Consider the following 18,118-nt stretch of genomic DNA (forward strand, 5'->3'; position numbering starts at 1 on the left):
ATATGAATTTATGAGGCATGCAGCAGTCTAGACTGCACATCCAAGTTAATCATGTCTCTTCTGGCATACTGTGGAGATCGCAGATGGCAATTCTTAAAACCAGTTTTATGTTTGTATATATCATAATTACAATTTATTTGTACAGGCACAGTATTTTCTAATGGCACCTAAACTGGATTAAATGGCAACAGAGATATTTAAGCAATATTTTAGTGGGCAGATGAAAAAACAGTAGTTGCCTCAAAAAGTTCTGTAAATGACTTGCTTATTTCGTTCCTTACGCCGTCAGTCCCACTTGGAAGTTTTCCTCCTCATGTATCTGGACCCCTCACTGTCGACTGCTTCATAGAGGTCCTTTTTGTTCTCTGCTGTTGCATGCAAGTACCCAAGGTAGGCCACGCAGAGGGTAATTGCTACGAGTCCAAATGCCATCACAGGTTTGTTCTGACAAAAAAAAAAAAGAATTAGCACGCATTTTTAATCAAAACGTTTTTCATTCACCGCAAATATTACGTTCTTCAATCTTAGTGTACAAAACGAAGAGTAAACTATTGTGATACCTGCAACAATGACCACTGACTTCCTTCAGACTACTCCAAATGGCTCTGACCAGCAGCAAGGGAGACATGATTTTATGGTAGCACGAGGAATTCCCTCTAAAAAAGAGGGCTCTCCATTTCTGGAGGCAGAACATCCCACTGCCCAGCGCACAGGTCCCAAGTGCTGCTTGAGCATGGATGAACTGGCCACAGCCAATTTCTAAAGGTAACTACTACAGACTTCCACCAGATTTTATCTGGATATACTAACGGGACAATGCACCCTGCTCCTGCCAAGTAACCTTGATTACATTTCTCTAGAACAGATCACTTATCATCGCCAAATCTATTTTTATTATGTGCACAAAATTTCATCAGTCTTCCTGATTTCACTGGGTTCTGCAAATGTAAATAAAGGCAGAGCATCACCAACTTAATTATAAAAGCACATACTCTAACAAATTAAGAGTATTGGCTGATACACTTAAATCACATCATTATCCCTTATGAAAGCCTTTTTAAAGTACCCTGCCATGTCACCAACCTTCATCACAACTTTTAAAAAACTCTGCACCAGGAATAACAGGTAAATATTGCCTCATTCTGTTAACCTTTTGGTGTTTTTTTGAATGCCTTGTGAGCGTTACGAGTCTATTGGTGCCAGAGCTAACGACGCTAGCAGATTTTCTAACAGCACAGAACCAGGTGACTCAGTCCAACAAAATGTGTGAAATAACTTATGCTACCCCCTATCAACTAAGATGAAGCTGACTGTTTTACCGACAATTAAATTAACTCATTTAATAAATGAAAAAAAACCTGCATATACAAACATAGACAGTAATAGAGTTCTATAAAGGATATAAGAAAGCGCACTAGAATTTTTGGATTCCTGAAACTTTTGGCATATTAAAAACAGAAAAAGAAAAATCCAAAATAATGAAAAGCTACCAAAAAGCCCCTCCTCTCATATCGAAAAATTTGCATTTTCTAATTTCTTCCTTTTCAAATATTAAAGAGGACTCCTGTTACTTAACCTGTCAAATCATGAGTAATTACAAATTACTTTCTTCCTGAAGTAACTCAACTAGGTACAAAATCATCAGAGAACGTAACAGTAAAATAAAAGCTGGAATAAACAATGCAAATTCTGGGCTCTTAACAATCAGAGTGGAAGAAAAGCAAAAATATTTTTAGTTATGTTACTGGGTGGTTTGCATAACAAGAGAGTTATATAATGCACACAGAATTGTGATTATTATTTTAAAGCAAACGTGTCTCTCTAAGCATATTTAGTTTCTCTCGGAATAAGCTTCTTACAGGTTTAATGAAAAGCTCGGGGTTCACAGCTCTGAACAACATAGTTGTCTGTACACCCCTCAGTCCTGGATTTCTCTCCTTGGGTTTTTCATTCTCATTCAGAGGTTTGCTGGAAGACATTGTAATTGGTGTTGAATACTTCCTAAAAACAGAATGAAAAATAGACGTCATTTGCATTTTAGAAATAATAATAAAAATACACTGAGCATGACTGCACACTCTGCTTAGCTTGTCTTCTTCCAACATGAATTTTAATTTGTGTATATAATACTGACTGCTTCTGGTGTTAGGCCTAAGACTCCCTGCTTAAGCACACTGATTTTCAATCTTGTCAAATTTGCACATTCTAAAATGCACTTCTGGAAGCGTGTACTTTTAAATACTAAATGTATGCGTAGGCTTGTTTTTGTTTTTTACTTACCTTTGGCTAATGTGTTAGCTACCTGCAGACCTAGCAGCAGCCTACAAAACACAGTCTGAAAGAACCTTTAACGAACATTGCCACAAGAAACAGTGTCAGGGCAGATTCTTTATTTTTATTTTTAAACCTCAGGGGTGACAGGACAGCCTGCGTGGGGCCACCCCAAGGAGGCAGCCACCGAGCCGAGCCCCGGGTTTCATTTTCACGCACAAGGGCACGTCAGACGCGAGCGGCCATCCCTGCAAACGTGTCCACGGCCAAACCCTCTGCCAGGGCAGCCCGGAGGGCGGTGAGGGAAAATTCCCCTCAGGGTTAGGGAGACACAACGCCACGCGTGCGGCGCGGCTCAGCCCCACTCCCCCCACAGGCGTCCCAAGGGCACCAAAAACCCTGAGGACGGCGAGGAAAAGGGCAGAAACCCCCTCCCTCAGAGGGGCTGTCGGCTGGGGCCGCCTTCCCAAGAAAAAAAAAAAAAAACCTTTTGGAACCTAAGGAGCGAGGCGCGGGCGCGACGCCCCTCAGCGCCTCCTCACACGGCGGCGGGCGACCGTTAACGGTTATCTCCCCCCGCCCTTCCCCCACCGCTCACCTCCCGCCGCCGCCGGTGCCTCCCGGGGCGGGGGGAGCGGGGTGCGCATGCGCGCTCGCGCCCCCTGCTGGGCGGAGGCCGCCCCGCGTCCCCTGAGCGCTGGCGGGGGGTGGGGCACACAAAATGGCGGCCCCGGGCGGCTCTGGGGCGGCGCCAGTATCGCCAAAACTAACCCCAAACCCTCCCAAAATTCCCCGGTGTGTCCGTGGGGCACACGTGCCTCTGAAAGTGCAGTCAGTCTGAGCAGAAAAAATAATAAAAAAGTTTTGATTAAAGCTTCCCCTTTGTGTTATTTGGATCTGAAATCTAGATTTTGGGCATCTCGGTGGTGTGGTGGCACTTTGCTGAATTGTTTTGTTTTCTGCTGATTGCAGAATTAGTGAAATTAATGAATTTACCTAAAGCCCAAGGGAAATGAAGCACATGCGGGCATGTCTGCCTGCCGGTGCCTTCCTTTCCACATCAACCGGCGTCCAAGCCTCTGGGCAGTTTGAGTGACCTTACAAAGAAAGGCGAAAATTTCAAACTTTGGGAAAAAACGTTATCTGGATGATAGAAAAGAACCCAAATTAGTCCTCCATTGTGAAAGTAGGCAGGCAGAAATGCAGTGCGGTGCTTAATATTAGAGACTGGGCTGTGTCTGGACTCACCCACCCCAGCGCACGTTTCCACCTCTGGAGGATGTGTGAGAGGACTTTGGTGGGGGACAGGGCATGAACACAAACGCAAAGGCATCCAGGCTCGCAGAAACACTTGCTCCATGTTTTCTTCTGCAATAAACAAACTGCATTCTTATTATTTTTTCTTCTGAAAGATGGCAGAGTAGGATATCACAGGTTAACTTGTCTCCCTTCTGATGGAATATCTAAAGATTTTTTTTTTTTTCTGTGTGTAAATATCACGAGGTGAAAAAAAAAAGGAAATAAGTTTTGGTATCAGGAGAGAATTGAGTGGTATATTTGTGTTTTCTGTCAACATTTAATTCACAACATACCATCTGCTAATCTCATAGCTATTGTTTAGGCAGCATATGCCACACAGCTGATTTTGTTTAGAATCCATTGAGTAGAAAAAAAGTCACTTCTGGGTGAAGATTATTGCTCTCATTTGTTTTGGTTCTTGTGTAATTTAAAGATGCTAATATCAAGTTTTAGCGTAACCCTTATATTTTGGGGGGTATCTTGTTTTCTTGAGGGAAAGCAGAGTTTTTACAGTACTGCAGGAGACAATCTGCCTATATCTCTAAAGTAACCGACACGTTTTACATGGGGACACAAAACTTTTACATCACCATGCTGAGACATGTGCTCTCTGTCAGCACATGCACCCTTCGCAGCAGTTCATGCCATTAACTGACCCCATCCGCACAGATAAAACTCCTGCCTTAAAGTCAGCCTAGGCCATAATAATACTTTCCAGGTCGTGGTAGGATGGGTTTATGCCAGAAATCACAGCCACTTTGCCATGCAGACAGCGGTAGAGATTGTTAGGCTGCTGGTACTTCTCTGACACTTCCCATCTTTCCTATAAGGGGCAGATAAGACCCAAAGACATCACTGATGGGGGAAAAAAGCACACACTGTACAAAGAACACCCCTTGCTGGAGGGAAAATGTTCTCCATAGGAAAAGTTGTGGGATAAGGCATTATGCATACAAAGAGAGGGGCTTAGAAACGGGTTTGGGCTTTGGTGTGAGTGCTGGTGCTCAGCATGCATTATGCAGGTGCTGAATATCCAAATTAGCTCTTGCAGTGGAGGGAAGCTCGGACTGCTTGCTGTTTCTAGTTTTGCTTCATGGCTGTGGGAAAGTGTTTTATTTTATTTGCAATGCGAATATTATTTTGGTGTATGACACTACAGGATGTTGAAAAGCTCGGTCCATCAATGCTTATAAAGTTGTCTGGCATCTTTTTATAGAAGGTGTTCTTTAAAGGATAAAACTGTAAACATCTGTGGTATTTCTGAGTCTTTACAAGTCAGCCATCATCTTATTATCCGAGTATCTCTCCTGTAAAGTCAACGCACACACACAAAATCTTCCTTTTCAAAACCCAAGGCTGTCACTGAGATTTATTTTCCTTTTAAACGAATTCCTTCGGGATTTCGCTTTCACTATTGTGCTGTATGCTGTGGCCATTCAGAACTTAATAGCAGCTCCTGCTTTTCCTGAGACTCGCATCCCCTTATCGTTTGAGCCGCAGAAGTCTCTGTGGAGAACAGAACGAATCTGATACCGTAACCCGCAGACTTCGTTAGCATGCAATAGCCAGCCTAATGCAGCACTCGGCACAGCGGCCTGCCGCCGCGTCTTTGCTGATTCACCTCACAGCTCCTGCTTGTTTCAAGTGCCACACAAAGGGGAGAGCTTCGCACTGTCTTCGAAATGAAGATAGGATGCCTCAAGCTGCCGATAAGCTTACCCCTGTTTTAGAGACACACTGTTACAGATCTGCCAGGGACACGAAATTATTCCTTCTGTATAAACATTGGGACTTCAGCACAGGTGTGACTTGCAGAGGCAGAGGCAATTTCCACCATGTATTTGTTAGGATTTTCATACACGAATGCGTACTGTGTAAATGCATGCCTTTTTGCTTGCTTTTTGCAGTGTTTCAGACACTGTGAGTTTATATTTTAATTAGAGCTGGCAATTGGGACCTTTTTTTTTGGCAGAAGCAGCTAAACAAGTCTGGGGGAAAGGACAGTGGGTGGGAAGGGAAAGCAAAAAACTACGAATTACAGGTACTTCCTCTGCCTAATTCACAGTTAATAGCAAGGGGAACAGTAATTTCACTCAGGCCATATCGAGGAAATAAATGTAGCAGAAGAAACAAACAGATCTCCAGATAGACAGAGGTGCCATTGAGAGCTTTCTGTGTATGCGCTGCTCAGCTCATGTCAGTCTCAAGAGCCCTTACGCTGCTTTTCAGCTGCTGTTGCTCATTCGTCTCATCCTCGCTGAAAGACAGCAGAGTTTTCAACAGCAGCATGCCTTTGCTGGGCCCCTACCACTGATGATGCAAAACAGTTTTAAGGCAATAAACACTTTAAAAATGAGAATCTGTTAAAGCAAATCTTTTGCATTTCATAGCATTATGTATATGTCTTATAAAACACTTGTTAACCAGCCTTGTCTCTAGGAGACAGAAAAATCCCCCAGCCATGCTTTCCAGCCAAGATTAAAGCAATTGTTATTCTACAGCTACTGATCAAGGTTATAAGCCTGATGAACTGAATTCAATACAGAAGAGAAAATGCATTTTGTTGGGTTCTACTTTCATTAAGTGGGGAAATTGTTTCCAATTGGGAACAGAATAAAACAAAAACCCAGACCATCCCCTCTGGAAGGAGAAAGACAGTTTCTCCTGAAAAGGAGGAGCAGAGAAACATCCACAGAGGTGGGTTTTCTCTATTGCTCAGAGCTGGGCACCCATCAAGTTGGAGTCAGGGAATGCAGCTCCTGGCAGGACTCTGGAGGGTAGAAATTTCATAGGTTTAACAGAATAAAATCCATCTGTCTCTGTAATCCGTGTGCTTTTTGACTTTCTGCACCTTAGAGTTGTCTTTTCATACATAAATACCACCGCATACCAAAATACATTGGGGAGCAGCAGTGCCTAACATTTATGTACTGGTCTGGATGGAGATATAGCAGCCAGTGTCATAAGACACTTAAACAGCTTTGACATTTAAGTGACCCGATCATAACCGTGCATTTCTGATTAATAAAGAATGGGCTGCCGGGGCTTTTACAGCTTTCTTTTTCATCTCTGTAATTGCTCAGATGCCTTTAATGCTATAATAAAATCTAGCTGTAAAGTTAAATTCTAGCTTTCTCGCTCCCGCAGCGATTGCCCTTCAGGTAATTACAATATTCGTGCCATCACTCTGGCCTTTAAATTACTGATGCGAATGAAACTTGGCTCGGCCGGCTGTGGCTTTTATCGGGCACCGAGCTGCGTGCCCGGAGGAAGGCTCTCACTCTGCAGCAGCTCCCCGTGTTAGCAGCAGGTGAGCTCCAAGCCCGGGCACCTTCAGTCACCCCCCAGAGGCTTCTCTGGGGCCAGGAGCGAGCTGCCAAGTCAGGCGCGTGTGTTAGTGACACCCTCCTCTGCACAAAACTCTCAGATGGTTGCATACAGTAATGGAAGACCCAGTAAGCCTAAGCTACATAAATTGTGCTGCGAAGAATTCATTTAGCAGGCTTTAAGAATTAATTTACTGAGTTAAGGCTTTCTGTGCTCGGGCTGGTGGTATCTCATGGGCTATCGTCGGTCTCTGCCCTCTGCTTTGAGGCTGCAGCGCGTGTGCGCCCGCAGCTCCTGCCTCTGCCAGCGTAAAAGCAGGAGGTGTGCAGCCGGAGAGCGGTCGCCGGTGAGCGCTCAAAGGATGAAAATAAAGCCTCGTGACGTTAAACAAATGCCTGGGTTTCCTGGTATCTTTCTGCTGATACCGGACGCGTTACGGTTCGGGGTTGAAGGGTGTGCTGGAAGAGGCGATCACGTTTCACTGGTTTAGTTTGTATTGCCCGGGAGACGGGCAGTTTCCATTCTCAAGGCTTAGAGCAGCGACTCCCTTTCGTGGAAATGAACCGCTGATGGTTAATGCCACTAGAAAACGAGGGTCCGGCTGTAATCGCTCGCAGCCACACAGGTAAGTTCAGGTTTCTTGCTATAAAATATAATCTTACCAAACAAGAGGTTGTTTTTTTTTTTAAGGTTGAACGGGCTTGATAACAGCCTCGTGGCAGTGTCCCATCTGCCAGCATGAGACACGGATTGAATCCTGTTTTCGGTGCCTTGTTTGTACCTACTAAAGGGTTGCAAACTCATTGTAGCCATGGACAAATGACTTCATTTCTAACGCTTGCTCAACTGGAAATCTTTTGGCTTTCTCAATTCATTTTTATAAGATTTGACCAAAACGTTACAACAGTATCCTGAACGAAGAAATAATACTTACTAATGCTGAAGATCATTTGCTGCAGAGGAAGGGATCTTTTTTTGAGAGCATGGGAGAGATGGTTATCTGTTTGGCATGAAGTTGATGGAAAATGCTCTACCAGTTGCATGGGTGAAATATGGATGCCATTTCTTTTAAAGTCATTTTGGATTCTTCTGAGTTTATATTTTTAGATTATATAATTTACTGAAGTAACAAAGACAACAGTGAACTGCGTCTGCCCTCTCTCAAAAACCATTCATCTGCTGTGGAGGAGAGACCACAGCAATTAGCAGCTGGCAAAGCAGCACTCTCAGCAGCTGCTGGGTTATTAAGCGGAGTTTGTGGTTTTCCCAAACACAAAACAAGATGGGATTTTGCCACTGCTGGCTGTGAAAAAGAATACCATGCATTCTTAAGGTTACGAAGCCTACTGAAGACGTAACTTACATGTGGCGCTTTCAGAGAAGTGAGTGTTTGGCAGCTAAGGTAGGGAAGACCAGAAAGGAAAGGGATTTGTCCCAAGCCACTCGGAAAGCCTGTGCCAAAGTCAGATGTAAATCTCAAATCGACCAGAGGAGCTTCTTCCCATCTAGTCTTTTCTTTTCCTTTTGTAGTCACTTGGCAATAAATATCTAGGCTGATGTTTTTACACACCACGTCTATTTTAAGCAGTATTTAATTGTTTACAGGATTCTGCATTTAATATAACTTACTGCAGTACCCAGAGGCTTACATAGGGGCATATTTCTTGTTCTGAGGAGTTAAAAATTAATAATAGGCATGAAATAGTGAGAGGCTAAAATCAGTAAGCTAAAGAAGATGAAGGCAATGGGAGACCATGGGAGGCTATGGGAGACCCTGGCTCTTTAGCTCTGCCCCTGATGTGTCGGGTGATGTTGGATAAACCCCATCACCTCCCTTATGGACACCTCCTCCTCCACAGCACGGGTTTTCCCTGTCCAGATCCTTGATGTTTTGAGCAGAGGACTCCATTTTTATCACACGTTAATGAAGGATTTACGCCAGGGAAGTTCAGTCCAAACAGTCTACAGATCGCTTTTGGTTGCTCTGTGAAAGGAAAGCAAGCTATTGCTGGCAGGTTTACATTTGCCGTTCCGCTGGAAGCATCTGAAGGATGAATTAGGTGGGAAACCAGTGCTTGCACCAGTCTGAGGACCACGGGCTCTGCTGCACTATGACTCCTACTACAACAGCCGTTGTGGCAGTGACCAGCCTGCCCAGACCGCAGGGCAGTAGGGCTGCGTCTGCCTGCTCTGGGGCTGTCAGAATTAAAAGCCTTACCCATCTTGTTTCTGAAGAGCCTGAAAAAGCAACGAGTATCAATACTATGTTCTTTACTCATTTTATGGTAAGAGACGGGTTATCCAAACCACACAAGGCTAGGTTTTCTGACCTCTCTATATTTTCTCATTGTCTCTTTCATAGGGACCTGGAAAACCACTCATATCAGCACTCTGACCACTGGGCAAGAAGCGAAGGCGTTGCAAGGTGAGTGACTTGCAGGAGTAGTTCTTCAGCTCCTTCTGCTGATGCTCAACACTGTGAACAGCTGGTGCAGGCCCAGCTTAGCGGGGTGACTTTGGGGCTGGACTCTACCTCTGCGTTCCCAGGAGGTTTCCTGCTGCCTCTTCTGTAGCAGAGCGCTGGAATAGATGCACCACGGTAGGGTGGGAGTGGAGCTTCCATAAATTTCAGAGCAGGCTGAACAAACACCTGTCAGCAAGAGCTATAAGCACGACAAAGCCTTCTTAGGGGCAGAGAATGAAGTGGATCGGTGCTGCTGAGCCTGTGGACCTCAGGCCGATGACAGGCAGTAAGGAAGCAGTGGGTAGTCCATGAAACAAGCACAAAGGATCAGCAACAGTAAAACTTCCTTATATCATCAAACAAAGAAAATAAAGGGAAAGTGAAATTACAAAACGAGCATCTGAAGTTAAGTTTCGTTATTTGTTTGGTCATTTACAGAAATCATCATGCCAATGCTTTTTTCTTCCTTTCCTCAAAACACAGAGCTGATCCCCGGTGTTTTAAAAGAAAAGGGCTGAGATTATGTTTTGTTTAAACTTTATATATATATATATACACACACACACACATAAAAATCCTATATATATATAAAAGCTGGAGAGGATGACCTCTCAAGATTGCCACCAAGTCTGCTTTTTTATGATCCTATACTCTCCTCTGTGATCCTCTACTACTGTTCTCTGCTTTATTTTACACTATTTATGATTTTTTTTTTTGATAAGGAAGGAAAGACAAGGTTAAGCCATAGGTGCAACAGAAAGCTCCCATTAGCAATGTTTGTACCAGAAAAGAAATTGATTTTCCATCTCTCAGCCTGCAAGGCTAGTTGTGTTCGCCTGCGCGAGCGCTAGACCCACAGTTCCCAGACACACATCCTTTCTGCTCTTTCTCACCCTTCCATTTCCATTTCCACTAATGCAGCACCTTCGACCTGTAATTTGCCTGCTTGCTCTGAGCTGCCTGCTCCCTGCGTGCCTTTAACAATTTGGATGTTTTCCCCTCTTCCTCTCTTCTGAGTAGGTTGTTTTTGCATTTTCTTACTTTTTCCCCCCATTTTCCTCTACACAGAGATACCTTTTCTGCTTTTAACATCATTAAAGTAGCAGATCCGACAGAAATCCAGATGAACTCATTCTCTGAATGCTCTACAACGGATGCATTACTCCACCCACATTAGCCAACCTTCCGTAGACCTCACTGAAGGATGGAAAGGATTATTTGGTATGTTCAGCAACAGTGGTGTTATCCAAACACTTTACTCGACGAATTCCATTCCTCACCCCTGGAGCTGATGGAGCGAGCACTCGGGTTGCTCTGTCTGCTTGGCAGAGCTTGTGGGCAGGCTTGAGGCAGCACTGAAATGATGTCCGTGTCTGACGGAAACGGGGTCACCTGTGTCTCACTGGGAGTGTCAAAGTCACATCCAGGGGATAAATTTTGTGTGTGAAGAGGGGGAAGAGGAGAGGGGATTACCTGCTCCGGTTCCTGGCAGGGAGCAGAAGCAGCCCAGGAATTTTTCATTCTCATCATTGCTACATCAGGAAAAAATGAGCAGAACATGTCAAGGTATCTCTTAACCTTCAGCTTTTGTCCAAGCTGGCATGCATGTATGTGCATGGAGAGTTTGAGGTAAATCTAACCTCAAATTCCTGCTCCTCTTGCCACATTCATCTTCTTCTTGAGCACTTGGACCAAATGATCTGACTGTTTTAGACTCTCTGGTGTCTCCTTTGCAATTTCCAATAGAAGCTTTTCTATTTTTGGTGGTGGTCTTTATTTCCTTTATGCCAAACAGATTCCCCTGTGACCCATTTGTTGCTGTCTTTTTTGAAACTTTGACTCAGCTAAGGGCCAGATTTCTAGGTGCCAGCCTGCGTTGCTGTATTTCACAACAGCTCTGCAGCAATTCCACCCATCCAGGCTTCTGGCTAGCTGGAATTTGCCCACTGCTCAAGACCTGTTCAAGATTTTTGTCAAGGCCTTGACCACCACTGTCCCTGGGCAGGGAGACCCAGCCTATCTTCAGCTTCTGGCCTCACTCGTTCAGCGGGGAGCTCAGGACTGGTGCACCTCCAGCCACTCTTAAGGAGCCTGTAAGCATGGGTTGGTAGGTGACACTGGGCTTTTTGCCTCAGGACAGACGGGCACGGTTCTTTTGGCCATTAGCAAAGCCCGCTGTCAGCCACACTGGTTTTCCACGGAATAATAAAATTCAGTCTTCCTTCTGTAGTGCCTGTGCACATCTTAAAATCCCAGAAAAAGTCCTTTGAGGCCTTCCTTCAGCAAGAAGTCTATTCAGGAGGACAGCTTGTTTGTGAGTATTGACATGTATGGATGCAGCTTGTGCTTGCTCGTGTGAACGCTTTGTTTCCTTGCCCGTGCTTTATCGAATAGCAGTATCGGTAGCATCTTCACACTGTGCTACTCAGCCCCTTCGAGACTAATACATTGCCTGCATATTACTTATCTAGAAATCGTTAAAGGCATATTGCGCATACCTCAGAGAGCTTGATTTAAACATCTGCTTGAGCTCTAATTGCAGACATAGAGGATAGAAATAGCTCTTTAACGAAGTCACCAGTCTGCCAAATATATTTAAAAGCATATGTCTGATAGGACATGAGCCAAACGGTATTCCTGTTACTCCTTTATACCTACAGCATAAAAGAGTAGTCTGGTAACAAGTCTTGGTGAGAACATCTTTTCAGCATCCTTCCCAGTATGAATAAGCAGTACGTTCATTCCTCAGCTCCTCCAGGAAGTCACCACTCTAATGGCAGCAGTGTAGGAGTACCCAAATAAGCAAATAACCTTGTTTTCCAGTAGAAGTCTGGCTATGGGCAGAGGTCTTTATGGGCTGCAGGCTCAAGGGACAGCAAGAGAAGCACTGAGCTTCCCAGCTGCACTGAGCTTTGTGATGCTGTGGCCTAATTACTGCTGGTAGTCAAACGTGCCAGCTGATGAAGTTGCTCAGTGGCCAGCACTAACTGCAGCTACAGCAGCGGCAGGGGGATTCCCAAACGCTGGGGCAGCCATAGGTGGGTGCATTTTCTCTCTTGCTAAGCAGGAGCAGTAGATGGGACGAGGCCATTAAGATCAAACATTTGGGTCTGAAACCCTCTCAGATTCCCCTCCTGATGCTTCCCAGCCATTCTGTCTCCCGTGAATGGAGATACTTCTTGCTCTTACACAGGAGCTTGGTGTCCTCCGTGCAGAACCCAGAGGGGGGAGGGGGACCGTGTGCTTGCTCTTGGTGCCTCTCTCAGGTCCTCGCTTGACTTTAAGGAGAGTCTGGCTGCCAGTGGCTCCTTGAAGCATCCCTTCGCAAAAGAAAAGCTCCAGAGCTAGGGCGGGGGAAGATTTGTGTGGAAAAGAAACTATTAATATATATATATATATATATAAAATGTATAAATTTGGGGAATAAAGTTTAGTGCATTTCTTAAATGAAAAAAAATTGGAAACAAAACAAAACAATGATAACAAAAAAAAAATCCAGTGCAGCAGTATAGGACTTAAAATACTGCATAAATTTACTGACAAGATGAGACAAAAAGAAAACAATTTGCATCGTGGTAGTCAATTTATTATAGGATACTTGGCTCCTATGCATAAATTTGAACGTGAAACGGGATTTGATGATGCCTAGTATTTGCAAAACCGATGGAGCTACGTTGAGCGTGCCTTGGTGGTGGAGCACTCGTCTGAACTCAGCCGGGGACGCTCTGCCTGGTGCTCAGGAGGCTCTCGGTAAGAACAGGCACGTCTACTTGCAGAGAGGATGGCCTAACAAAACAATTAGGCTTCAGCCTAACTGACAAAAACCTACTTTAACAGCAAATCGTTTCTGTGTGATAGCCTCAGAAGGTACAAGTTATTAGAACTAAGAGAAGATTTGCTTTTTCTTTTTTTTTCCTTTTTTTTTCCCCTTCCTTATTAAATGCTTAGTCAGTTTAAATTGCTTCAACTACTGGCTGTATTTCACCTTGAACATACTTCCCGTTCTCTTCACCCAAGATGAAGCATCTCTGATCTTGTGCTTCTTTTATACAGCATTTCCTTCCTTCCCCGAGGAGAAACATGAGCTGGGCATTCCTGCGTGACCTGCTGAGTGGAGTGAATAAATATTCGACAGGAATTGGAAGAATCTGGGTAGCAGTTGTGTTCATATTCCGCTTGCTGGTTTATGTTGCGGCTGCAGAAAACATCTGGAAATACGAACACGATGAATTTGAATGCAACATCAAGCAGCCTGGCTGTGAAAATGTTTGCTTTGACCATTTTTTCCCTGTCTCTCACATCAGGCTCTGGGCTTTGCAGTTAATCCTGGTCTCCACCCCTTCGCTCTTGGTTGTTTTCCATGTTGCTTATCGAGAGAACAGAGAAAAAAAGCACAACCAGAAACTTTACAAAAGTCCAGGTGAGATAGATGGTGGATTGCTGTGCACTTACCTTATCAGTCTTGTTTTAAAAACAGGATTTGAAATAGTTTTTCTCATTCTGTTTTATAAATTGTACAATGGATTCAAAATACCACATCTCGTCAAATGCGACGTGAGACCATGTCCTAATACTGTTGACTGCTATATTTCTAAACCAACTGAGAAGATGATTTTCCTCTATTTTCTGGTGGCAACTTCATGTCTGTGCATTGTATTAAATTTAAGTGAACTGAGTTACCTCATTTGCAAATACTCTGTGAAGTGTTATCTGAAGAGGTACACCAAGAAACATCGAGGCTCAACAAGCGATTGCCACAAATCAGGAACCATCAGTCACAGGAGAGCAGCAGCTGCAGGACCAGTCCATGACAGCTCCCTGTCCTTGCCTCTGAATGCAGAAGGTGGACACGAAAAAATCTCCCCACTGACTTGAAAGGTCGGACAACACCTTCCTATTACACAAACTGTATCTCGTGAATTGCTCTGTTCCGATCAGTGCTTCGCAGAAGTGAAAGGAGAGTTATCTAGGAAGTGTTTTTCCTCTGTTAGTTCCCTCCCTCCGTTATACAAGCGAATAAATCCACTTGCATTATGTATGTCATGCATAGAATTACCTAGATCTGTTCATGTTGAAACAAAAGGTGAAGAGACCTGAAAATTCCATGGAGTTTTAATAATATACACAAATGTTTATGATAAATCATACTGAAACAATTGCTCAAACAAATGTGTTTTGCATATTATACAGAACTGCTTTGTTACAAGCAAAAAGGGGATTTTTATATCCAGAGATGGAAGAACCTGGAATTAAGATACCATTATTATTATAGAACCTGGATTTAACATCCTGGCATGTGGATTTAACTCCTGATCACCCACACTGAGCAGCTCCCCAGCCACCACACACGTCGTCTGCCCCAGTGGCTGCGGTGGGTAAGGGAAAAAAATCTTCCACAATTCTCTAGGATCCAGGCAGAAAAATGTAGACTGTGCAATATAACAAAACGTGGGCCAGTGGTCTTAGCATTCAGTAGCCCGAAACCTGGTCCCTTTGGTAGGGCTGAAAATACCACCGCTCCCTTCAGCAGATACCTGCTGTTGAAGAACATGGGAAATCTAAAGACACTCACAGCCTCCTGTGGAAACGAAGTAGACAATAATGACTTATTGCCCCCCTAAATTTCAGAACATCTCTTGAACACTACGCATCACTGCTCTTTGTTACGGGTATAACATGGGCTAACAGGAAAGGAACAGAAATAAGTCTTCTTTTGAACTCAAGGTTTGGAGATGATAGAAATCAATGCCTAAAAAGACTTTTTTCAGGCTAGTGTTCTCCTTCCTTTGCTGTGATCAAAGACCTGACATCAGTGCTGAGTCTGATCAAAACACACGCTTTTAGAGAAAAGGCTGCCTGCAATAAACAGAGCTGCCAGGATGTGGAACTGATTTCATTCCAGGATAAAGAGGAGGAAACAGTAGTGAAAGCACATTAACTGTTTTTTCACTCCAGAAACTCCAGCTGTGGTTACAAAGCATTAATTTTATGAGTATTGGGACAGCAGTTACAGAATTAACTTTAGGAATTATTGAAAAAATTATGTACTTTTGACCATGATTTTCAAGCTCATGTGAGTTGTCTTTTTCTTTTTCTTTTTTTCTTTCTACGATAAATTTGATTTTATAAGAGGTGAAAATACAATTGCCTCTGCTGAACTTACCGACAGCAGCGTGCCAGATACTAGCTTGCCAGCTTGCGGCCAGTTAAAGTTTTACATCTCGCACGGCGTGGTAGCAGTGTGTCTATCGAGACAACGTGCTTTACAGCTCCAAACACTTTCTGCTAGGTCTCTACATACGCAGAATGGCTCAGGAGAGGCATGCAATTACAATGTCTTTTACAACTACTGCACAAACTCCATCAAGCACTGCGTGAAGCAAAACCATTGCTGATCTGCTCCTTGTAACCGGTACTGCCACCGTTTCAGTAACTGAGAAAGGAAACCAAAATTATCTTATCCTTTTTGTACCCTAGTGCATTTCTTAAGACAATGACAACACTATCAAAATGAAAAATGCTGCCATAAAGAGTATTTTGTAATTATCGAGGACAGATTTAAAGATAGCACATTAATGAAAAAGCTCTTTACTTTTTAAAGCAGGGTTTATTTGAGAGCAAAAGAAGCAAACGCAGCTTAGCTAACAGGTTCCTGATTAAATTTGTTATATCTTCTAATATAAAAAATACGTTAAGTCAGGGCCTGCAGGGCTTCAGAGCATCCCTCCAAACTCTGCAGCTGGCCAGAACTTCCTGCTTAGACCAAAAATTTTCATGTGATACAATAACTTTTTTTTTAATGCATATACAAGTTTTTAATTCTCGCTAATTCCTATCCTCAACAATCACGAAATGATAAATTATATTCCAGATCATAGCGTTTCAAGTCTTGGAGGATATTTCAGGTTTGATACAACTAGAAATTATTTCTCATCTAAACCACTTTATTCTGAAAAACTATTACGGACCAACTGCGTAAGCCCTGACTCCCTGGTAGCAAACAGCCAAGTGGCTTTTGCATCATCTGCTGCAAAATTAGAGAAGTATTTAGCAGAGCCATTAATGTAAAGGAAACGAGCATCACACAAGGCAACTCTGCCAGATTTTACTTAACACGAGCACAGGAACTTTCTGAAGCCTCTCTCTTGTCCAGCATTTGGTCTTTTACTGGTTCCTTTCCTACCCCAGCCCCTTCCCCACCTTTATCACCTTTACCTTGCTTCCTCTCTAGGTTAAATCTTCCTCATCTACCCATCTCTGAAGTCATTCATATTTGCATTTTTGGTTCAAATGAGTTTGTAGACTCGAAGCCTAAACTAAAAGGGCATTTTTTTTCCCCTCATATATCAAACTTCCATGCTACCCAGATAAAAATGCCTGTTTTTTTTTTTTTCCATTCAAATGCTGTATTTCTTTCTTTTTAAAGGCTAGAAGAACTGTCTCCTTTTAACACACAGCAACTGGTACGAAGCTGACCTCAGCCCTTACTGTAATGGAAAAATACCACAACCCCTCCACACACATTCATACAGAAATATTTACCTCATGCATGTTTTAAAACTTCTCCGCAAACATTGAAAAGATCCAAACCTTTTGTAAACCCTGGTGTTCTTTAAAACCCAAGAAATCTTGTCTCGTGAGAGAGAAGCTTAGAAAAAGTCATGGGGGAAAAAAATACTTCCCTCTTTGCTGGTAATTCCCCCTCTGTGCCCGGCTCTGGTACCCACAGCCTCCGCACGCCCCGTGGCTCCCCCGGGGCCTGGTGCCCGTGCAGGTGGGACCCCGACCCAGGGCCTCCTGCGGCACAGAAACCATCTGTGAGAGTACAGCCACCTGCTTCTCCTTACCTGAGCTGAAATCTGCTTTTGGTGTTTCTTAAAAGCGTCTCTTCCTGACCACCTAACAGCCGTGGGCAGGACGTGCCTGCAGAATGGTCAAGGATCAACAGTCCTCTCCTGTCAAGGACGGCCATCCCAAAACACGCGAGGACCAACCCACTGCACTCGATTAGGGCTCAGACAGTTTCAGAATTTCTTTTTAGGAACGCAGTTAACCACAAGAGAGGCTAATTGCCCATTAAAAGATGTCTTTAGATCACAAAACAGACCGTACTCTGCATCCAGACTCTGATTCGGTTGTTTCCCCATTGGCAACAGCTTCTGTTTCAGTCAGCACAGGCCGGCTGGTGACAAGAGGTTTTAAAGAACGTATCTTGGCTCAAATACCACAGTTCACAGAGGATGGAAGGAAAGGAGAAGGAAGGGGGAAGGAGAGAGCAAGAGAGGTAAGGAGAGAGGAAGAGGTTGGAGAAGGACAGAGAGAGGGGAAGAAGAGAGGCAGCAAGAAACAGGGATGGAGAGGGGCGAAGAGAGATGGGGAGGGAGGGAGGAGGCAAGGGGGAAGAAGGGAACGCTCTGGGCACCCCACAGGCTGATGAGGGGTCAGTGGGGCTGGGCTCGGCCACCCCCGGAGCCCTGTCCTGTCCCACGGGCAGGGGTAAGGCCCACGGGGCCCCGAGGGGCTGTCGGCATGCTCGAGCAGGAGGCGTGATACATCACTCACGGTGAAGGCCTAGATGCAAGCACCGAAGAAATTTATTTCATCAGGAACTTTTGTAGGTGGCTTTACCAAACTACAGTACCCTCTGCAGTCCTTGACATCTTAAACCAAACCCTCCCTTCAGTCCCTGTTAAAAGTATACATATATATTTAAAAAAAAAAAGGAAAAAAAAATACCATACTAGCCTGTTGAACAGG

General features: G+C 44.0%; 2 protein-coding genes across 19 annotated transcripts in view; one reads left to right on the plus strand and one right to left on the minus strand.

Moving 5' to 3' along the window:
• Positions 1-18,117, plus strand: part of GJB7 (gap junction protein beta 7) — a 38,014-nt gene extending 19,897 nt beyond the window's left edge. For 2 of the 17 annotated variants that reach the window (XM_080584468.1, XM_080584470.1), the window contains 3 exons: positions 9,260-9,322; positions 11,592-11,675; positions 13,415-18,117. In XM_080584468.1, the coding sequence (XP_080440594.1) occupies positions 13,442-14,236 (795 nt within the window). In that variant the 5' untranslated portion in view covers positions 9,260-9,322; positions 11,592-11,675; positions 13,415-13,441 and the 3' untranslated portion in view covers positions 14,237-18,117. Of the gene's footprint in view, positions 1-3,129; positions 7,523-9,259; positions 9,323-10,429; positions 10,928-11,205; positions 11,676-13,414 lie in introns of those variants that run through there. The other 15 variants (XM_080584469.1, XM_080584471.1, XM_080584474.1 and 12 more) reach the window with 14 other exon arrangements.
• On the minus strand, positions 104-3,015 carry SMIM8 (small integral membrane protein 8). 2 transcript variants are annotated; one of them, XM_080584482.1, is made up of 3 exons: positions 2,870-3,015; positions 1,860-2,001; positions 104-444 (listed from the first exon to the last, which is right to left on the minus strand). In XM_080584482.1, the coding sequence occupies exons 2-3, from the start codon at positions 1,977-1,979 to the stop codon at positions 286-288; spliced, it is 279 nt and encodes a 92-aa protein (XP_080440608.1). In that variant the 5' UTR covers positions 1,980-2,001; positions 2,870-3,015; the 3' UTR covers positions 104-285. The 2 variants fall into 2 exon arrangements, with proteins under 2 accessions (XP_080440608.1, XP_080440607.1); XM_080584481.1 differs by lacking the exon at positions 2,870-3,015 and adding an exon at positions 2,281-2,736.
• Position 18,118: the final 1 nt, after the last annotated feature.

The sequence above is a fragment of the Anser brachyrhynchus genome, assembly GCF_964034855.1.
Source record: "Anser brachyrhynchus genome assembly, chromosome: 3".
NCBI lineage: Eukaryota > Metazoa > Chordata > Aves > Anseriformes > Anatidae > Anser > Anser brachyrhynchus.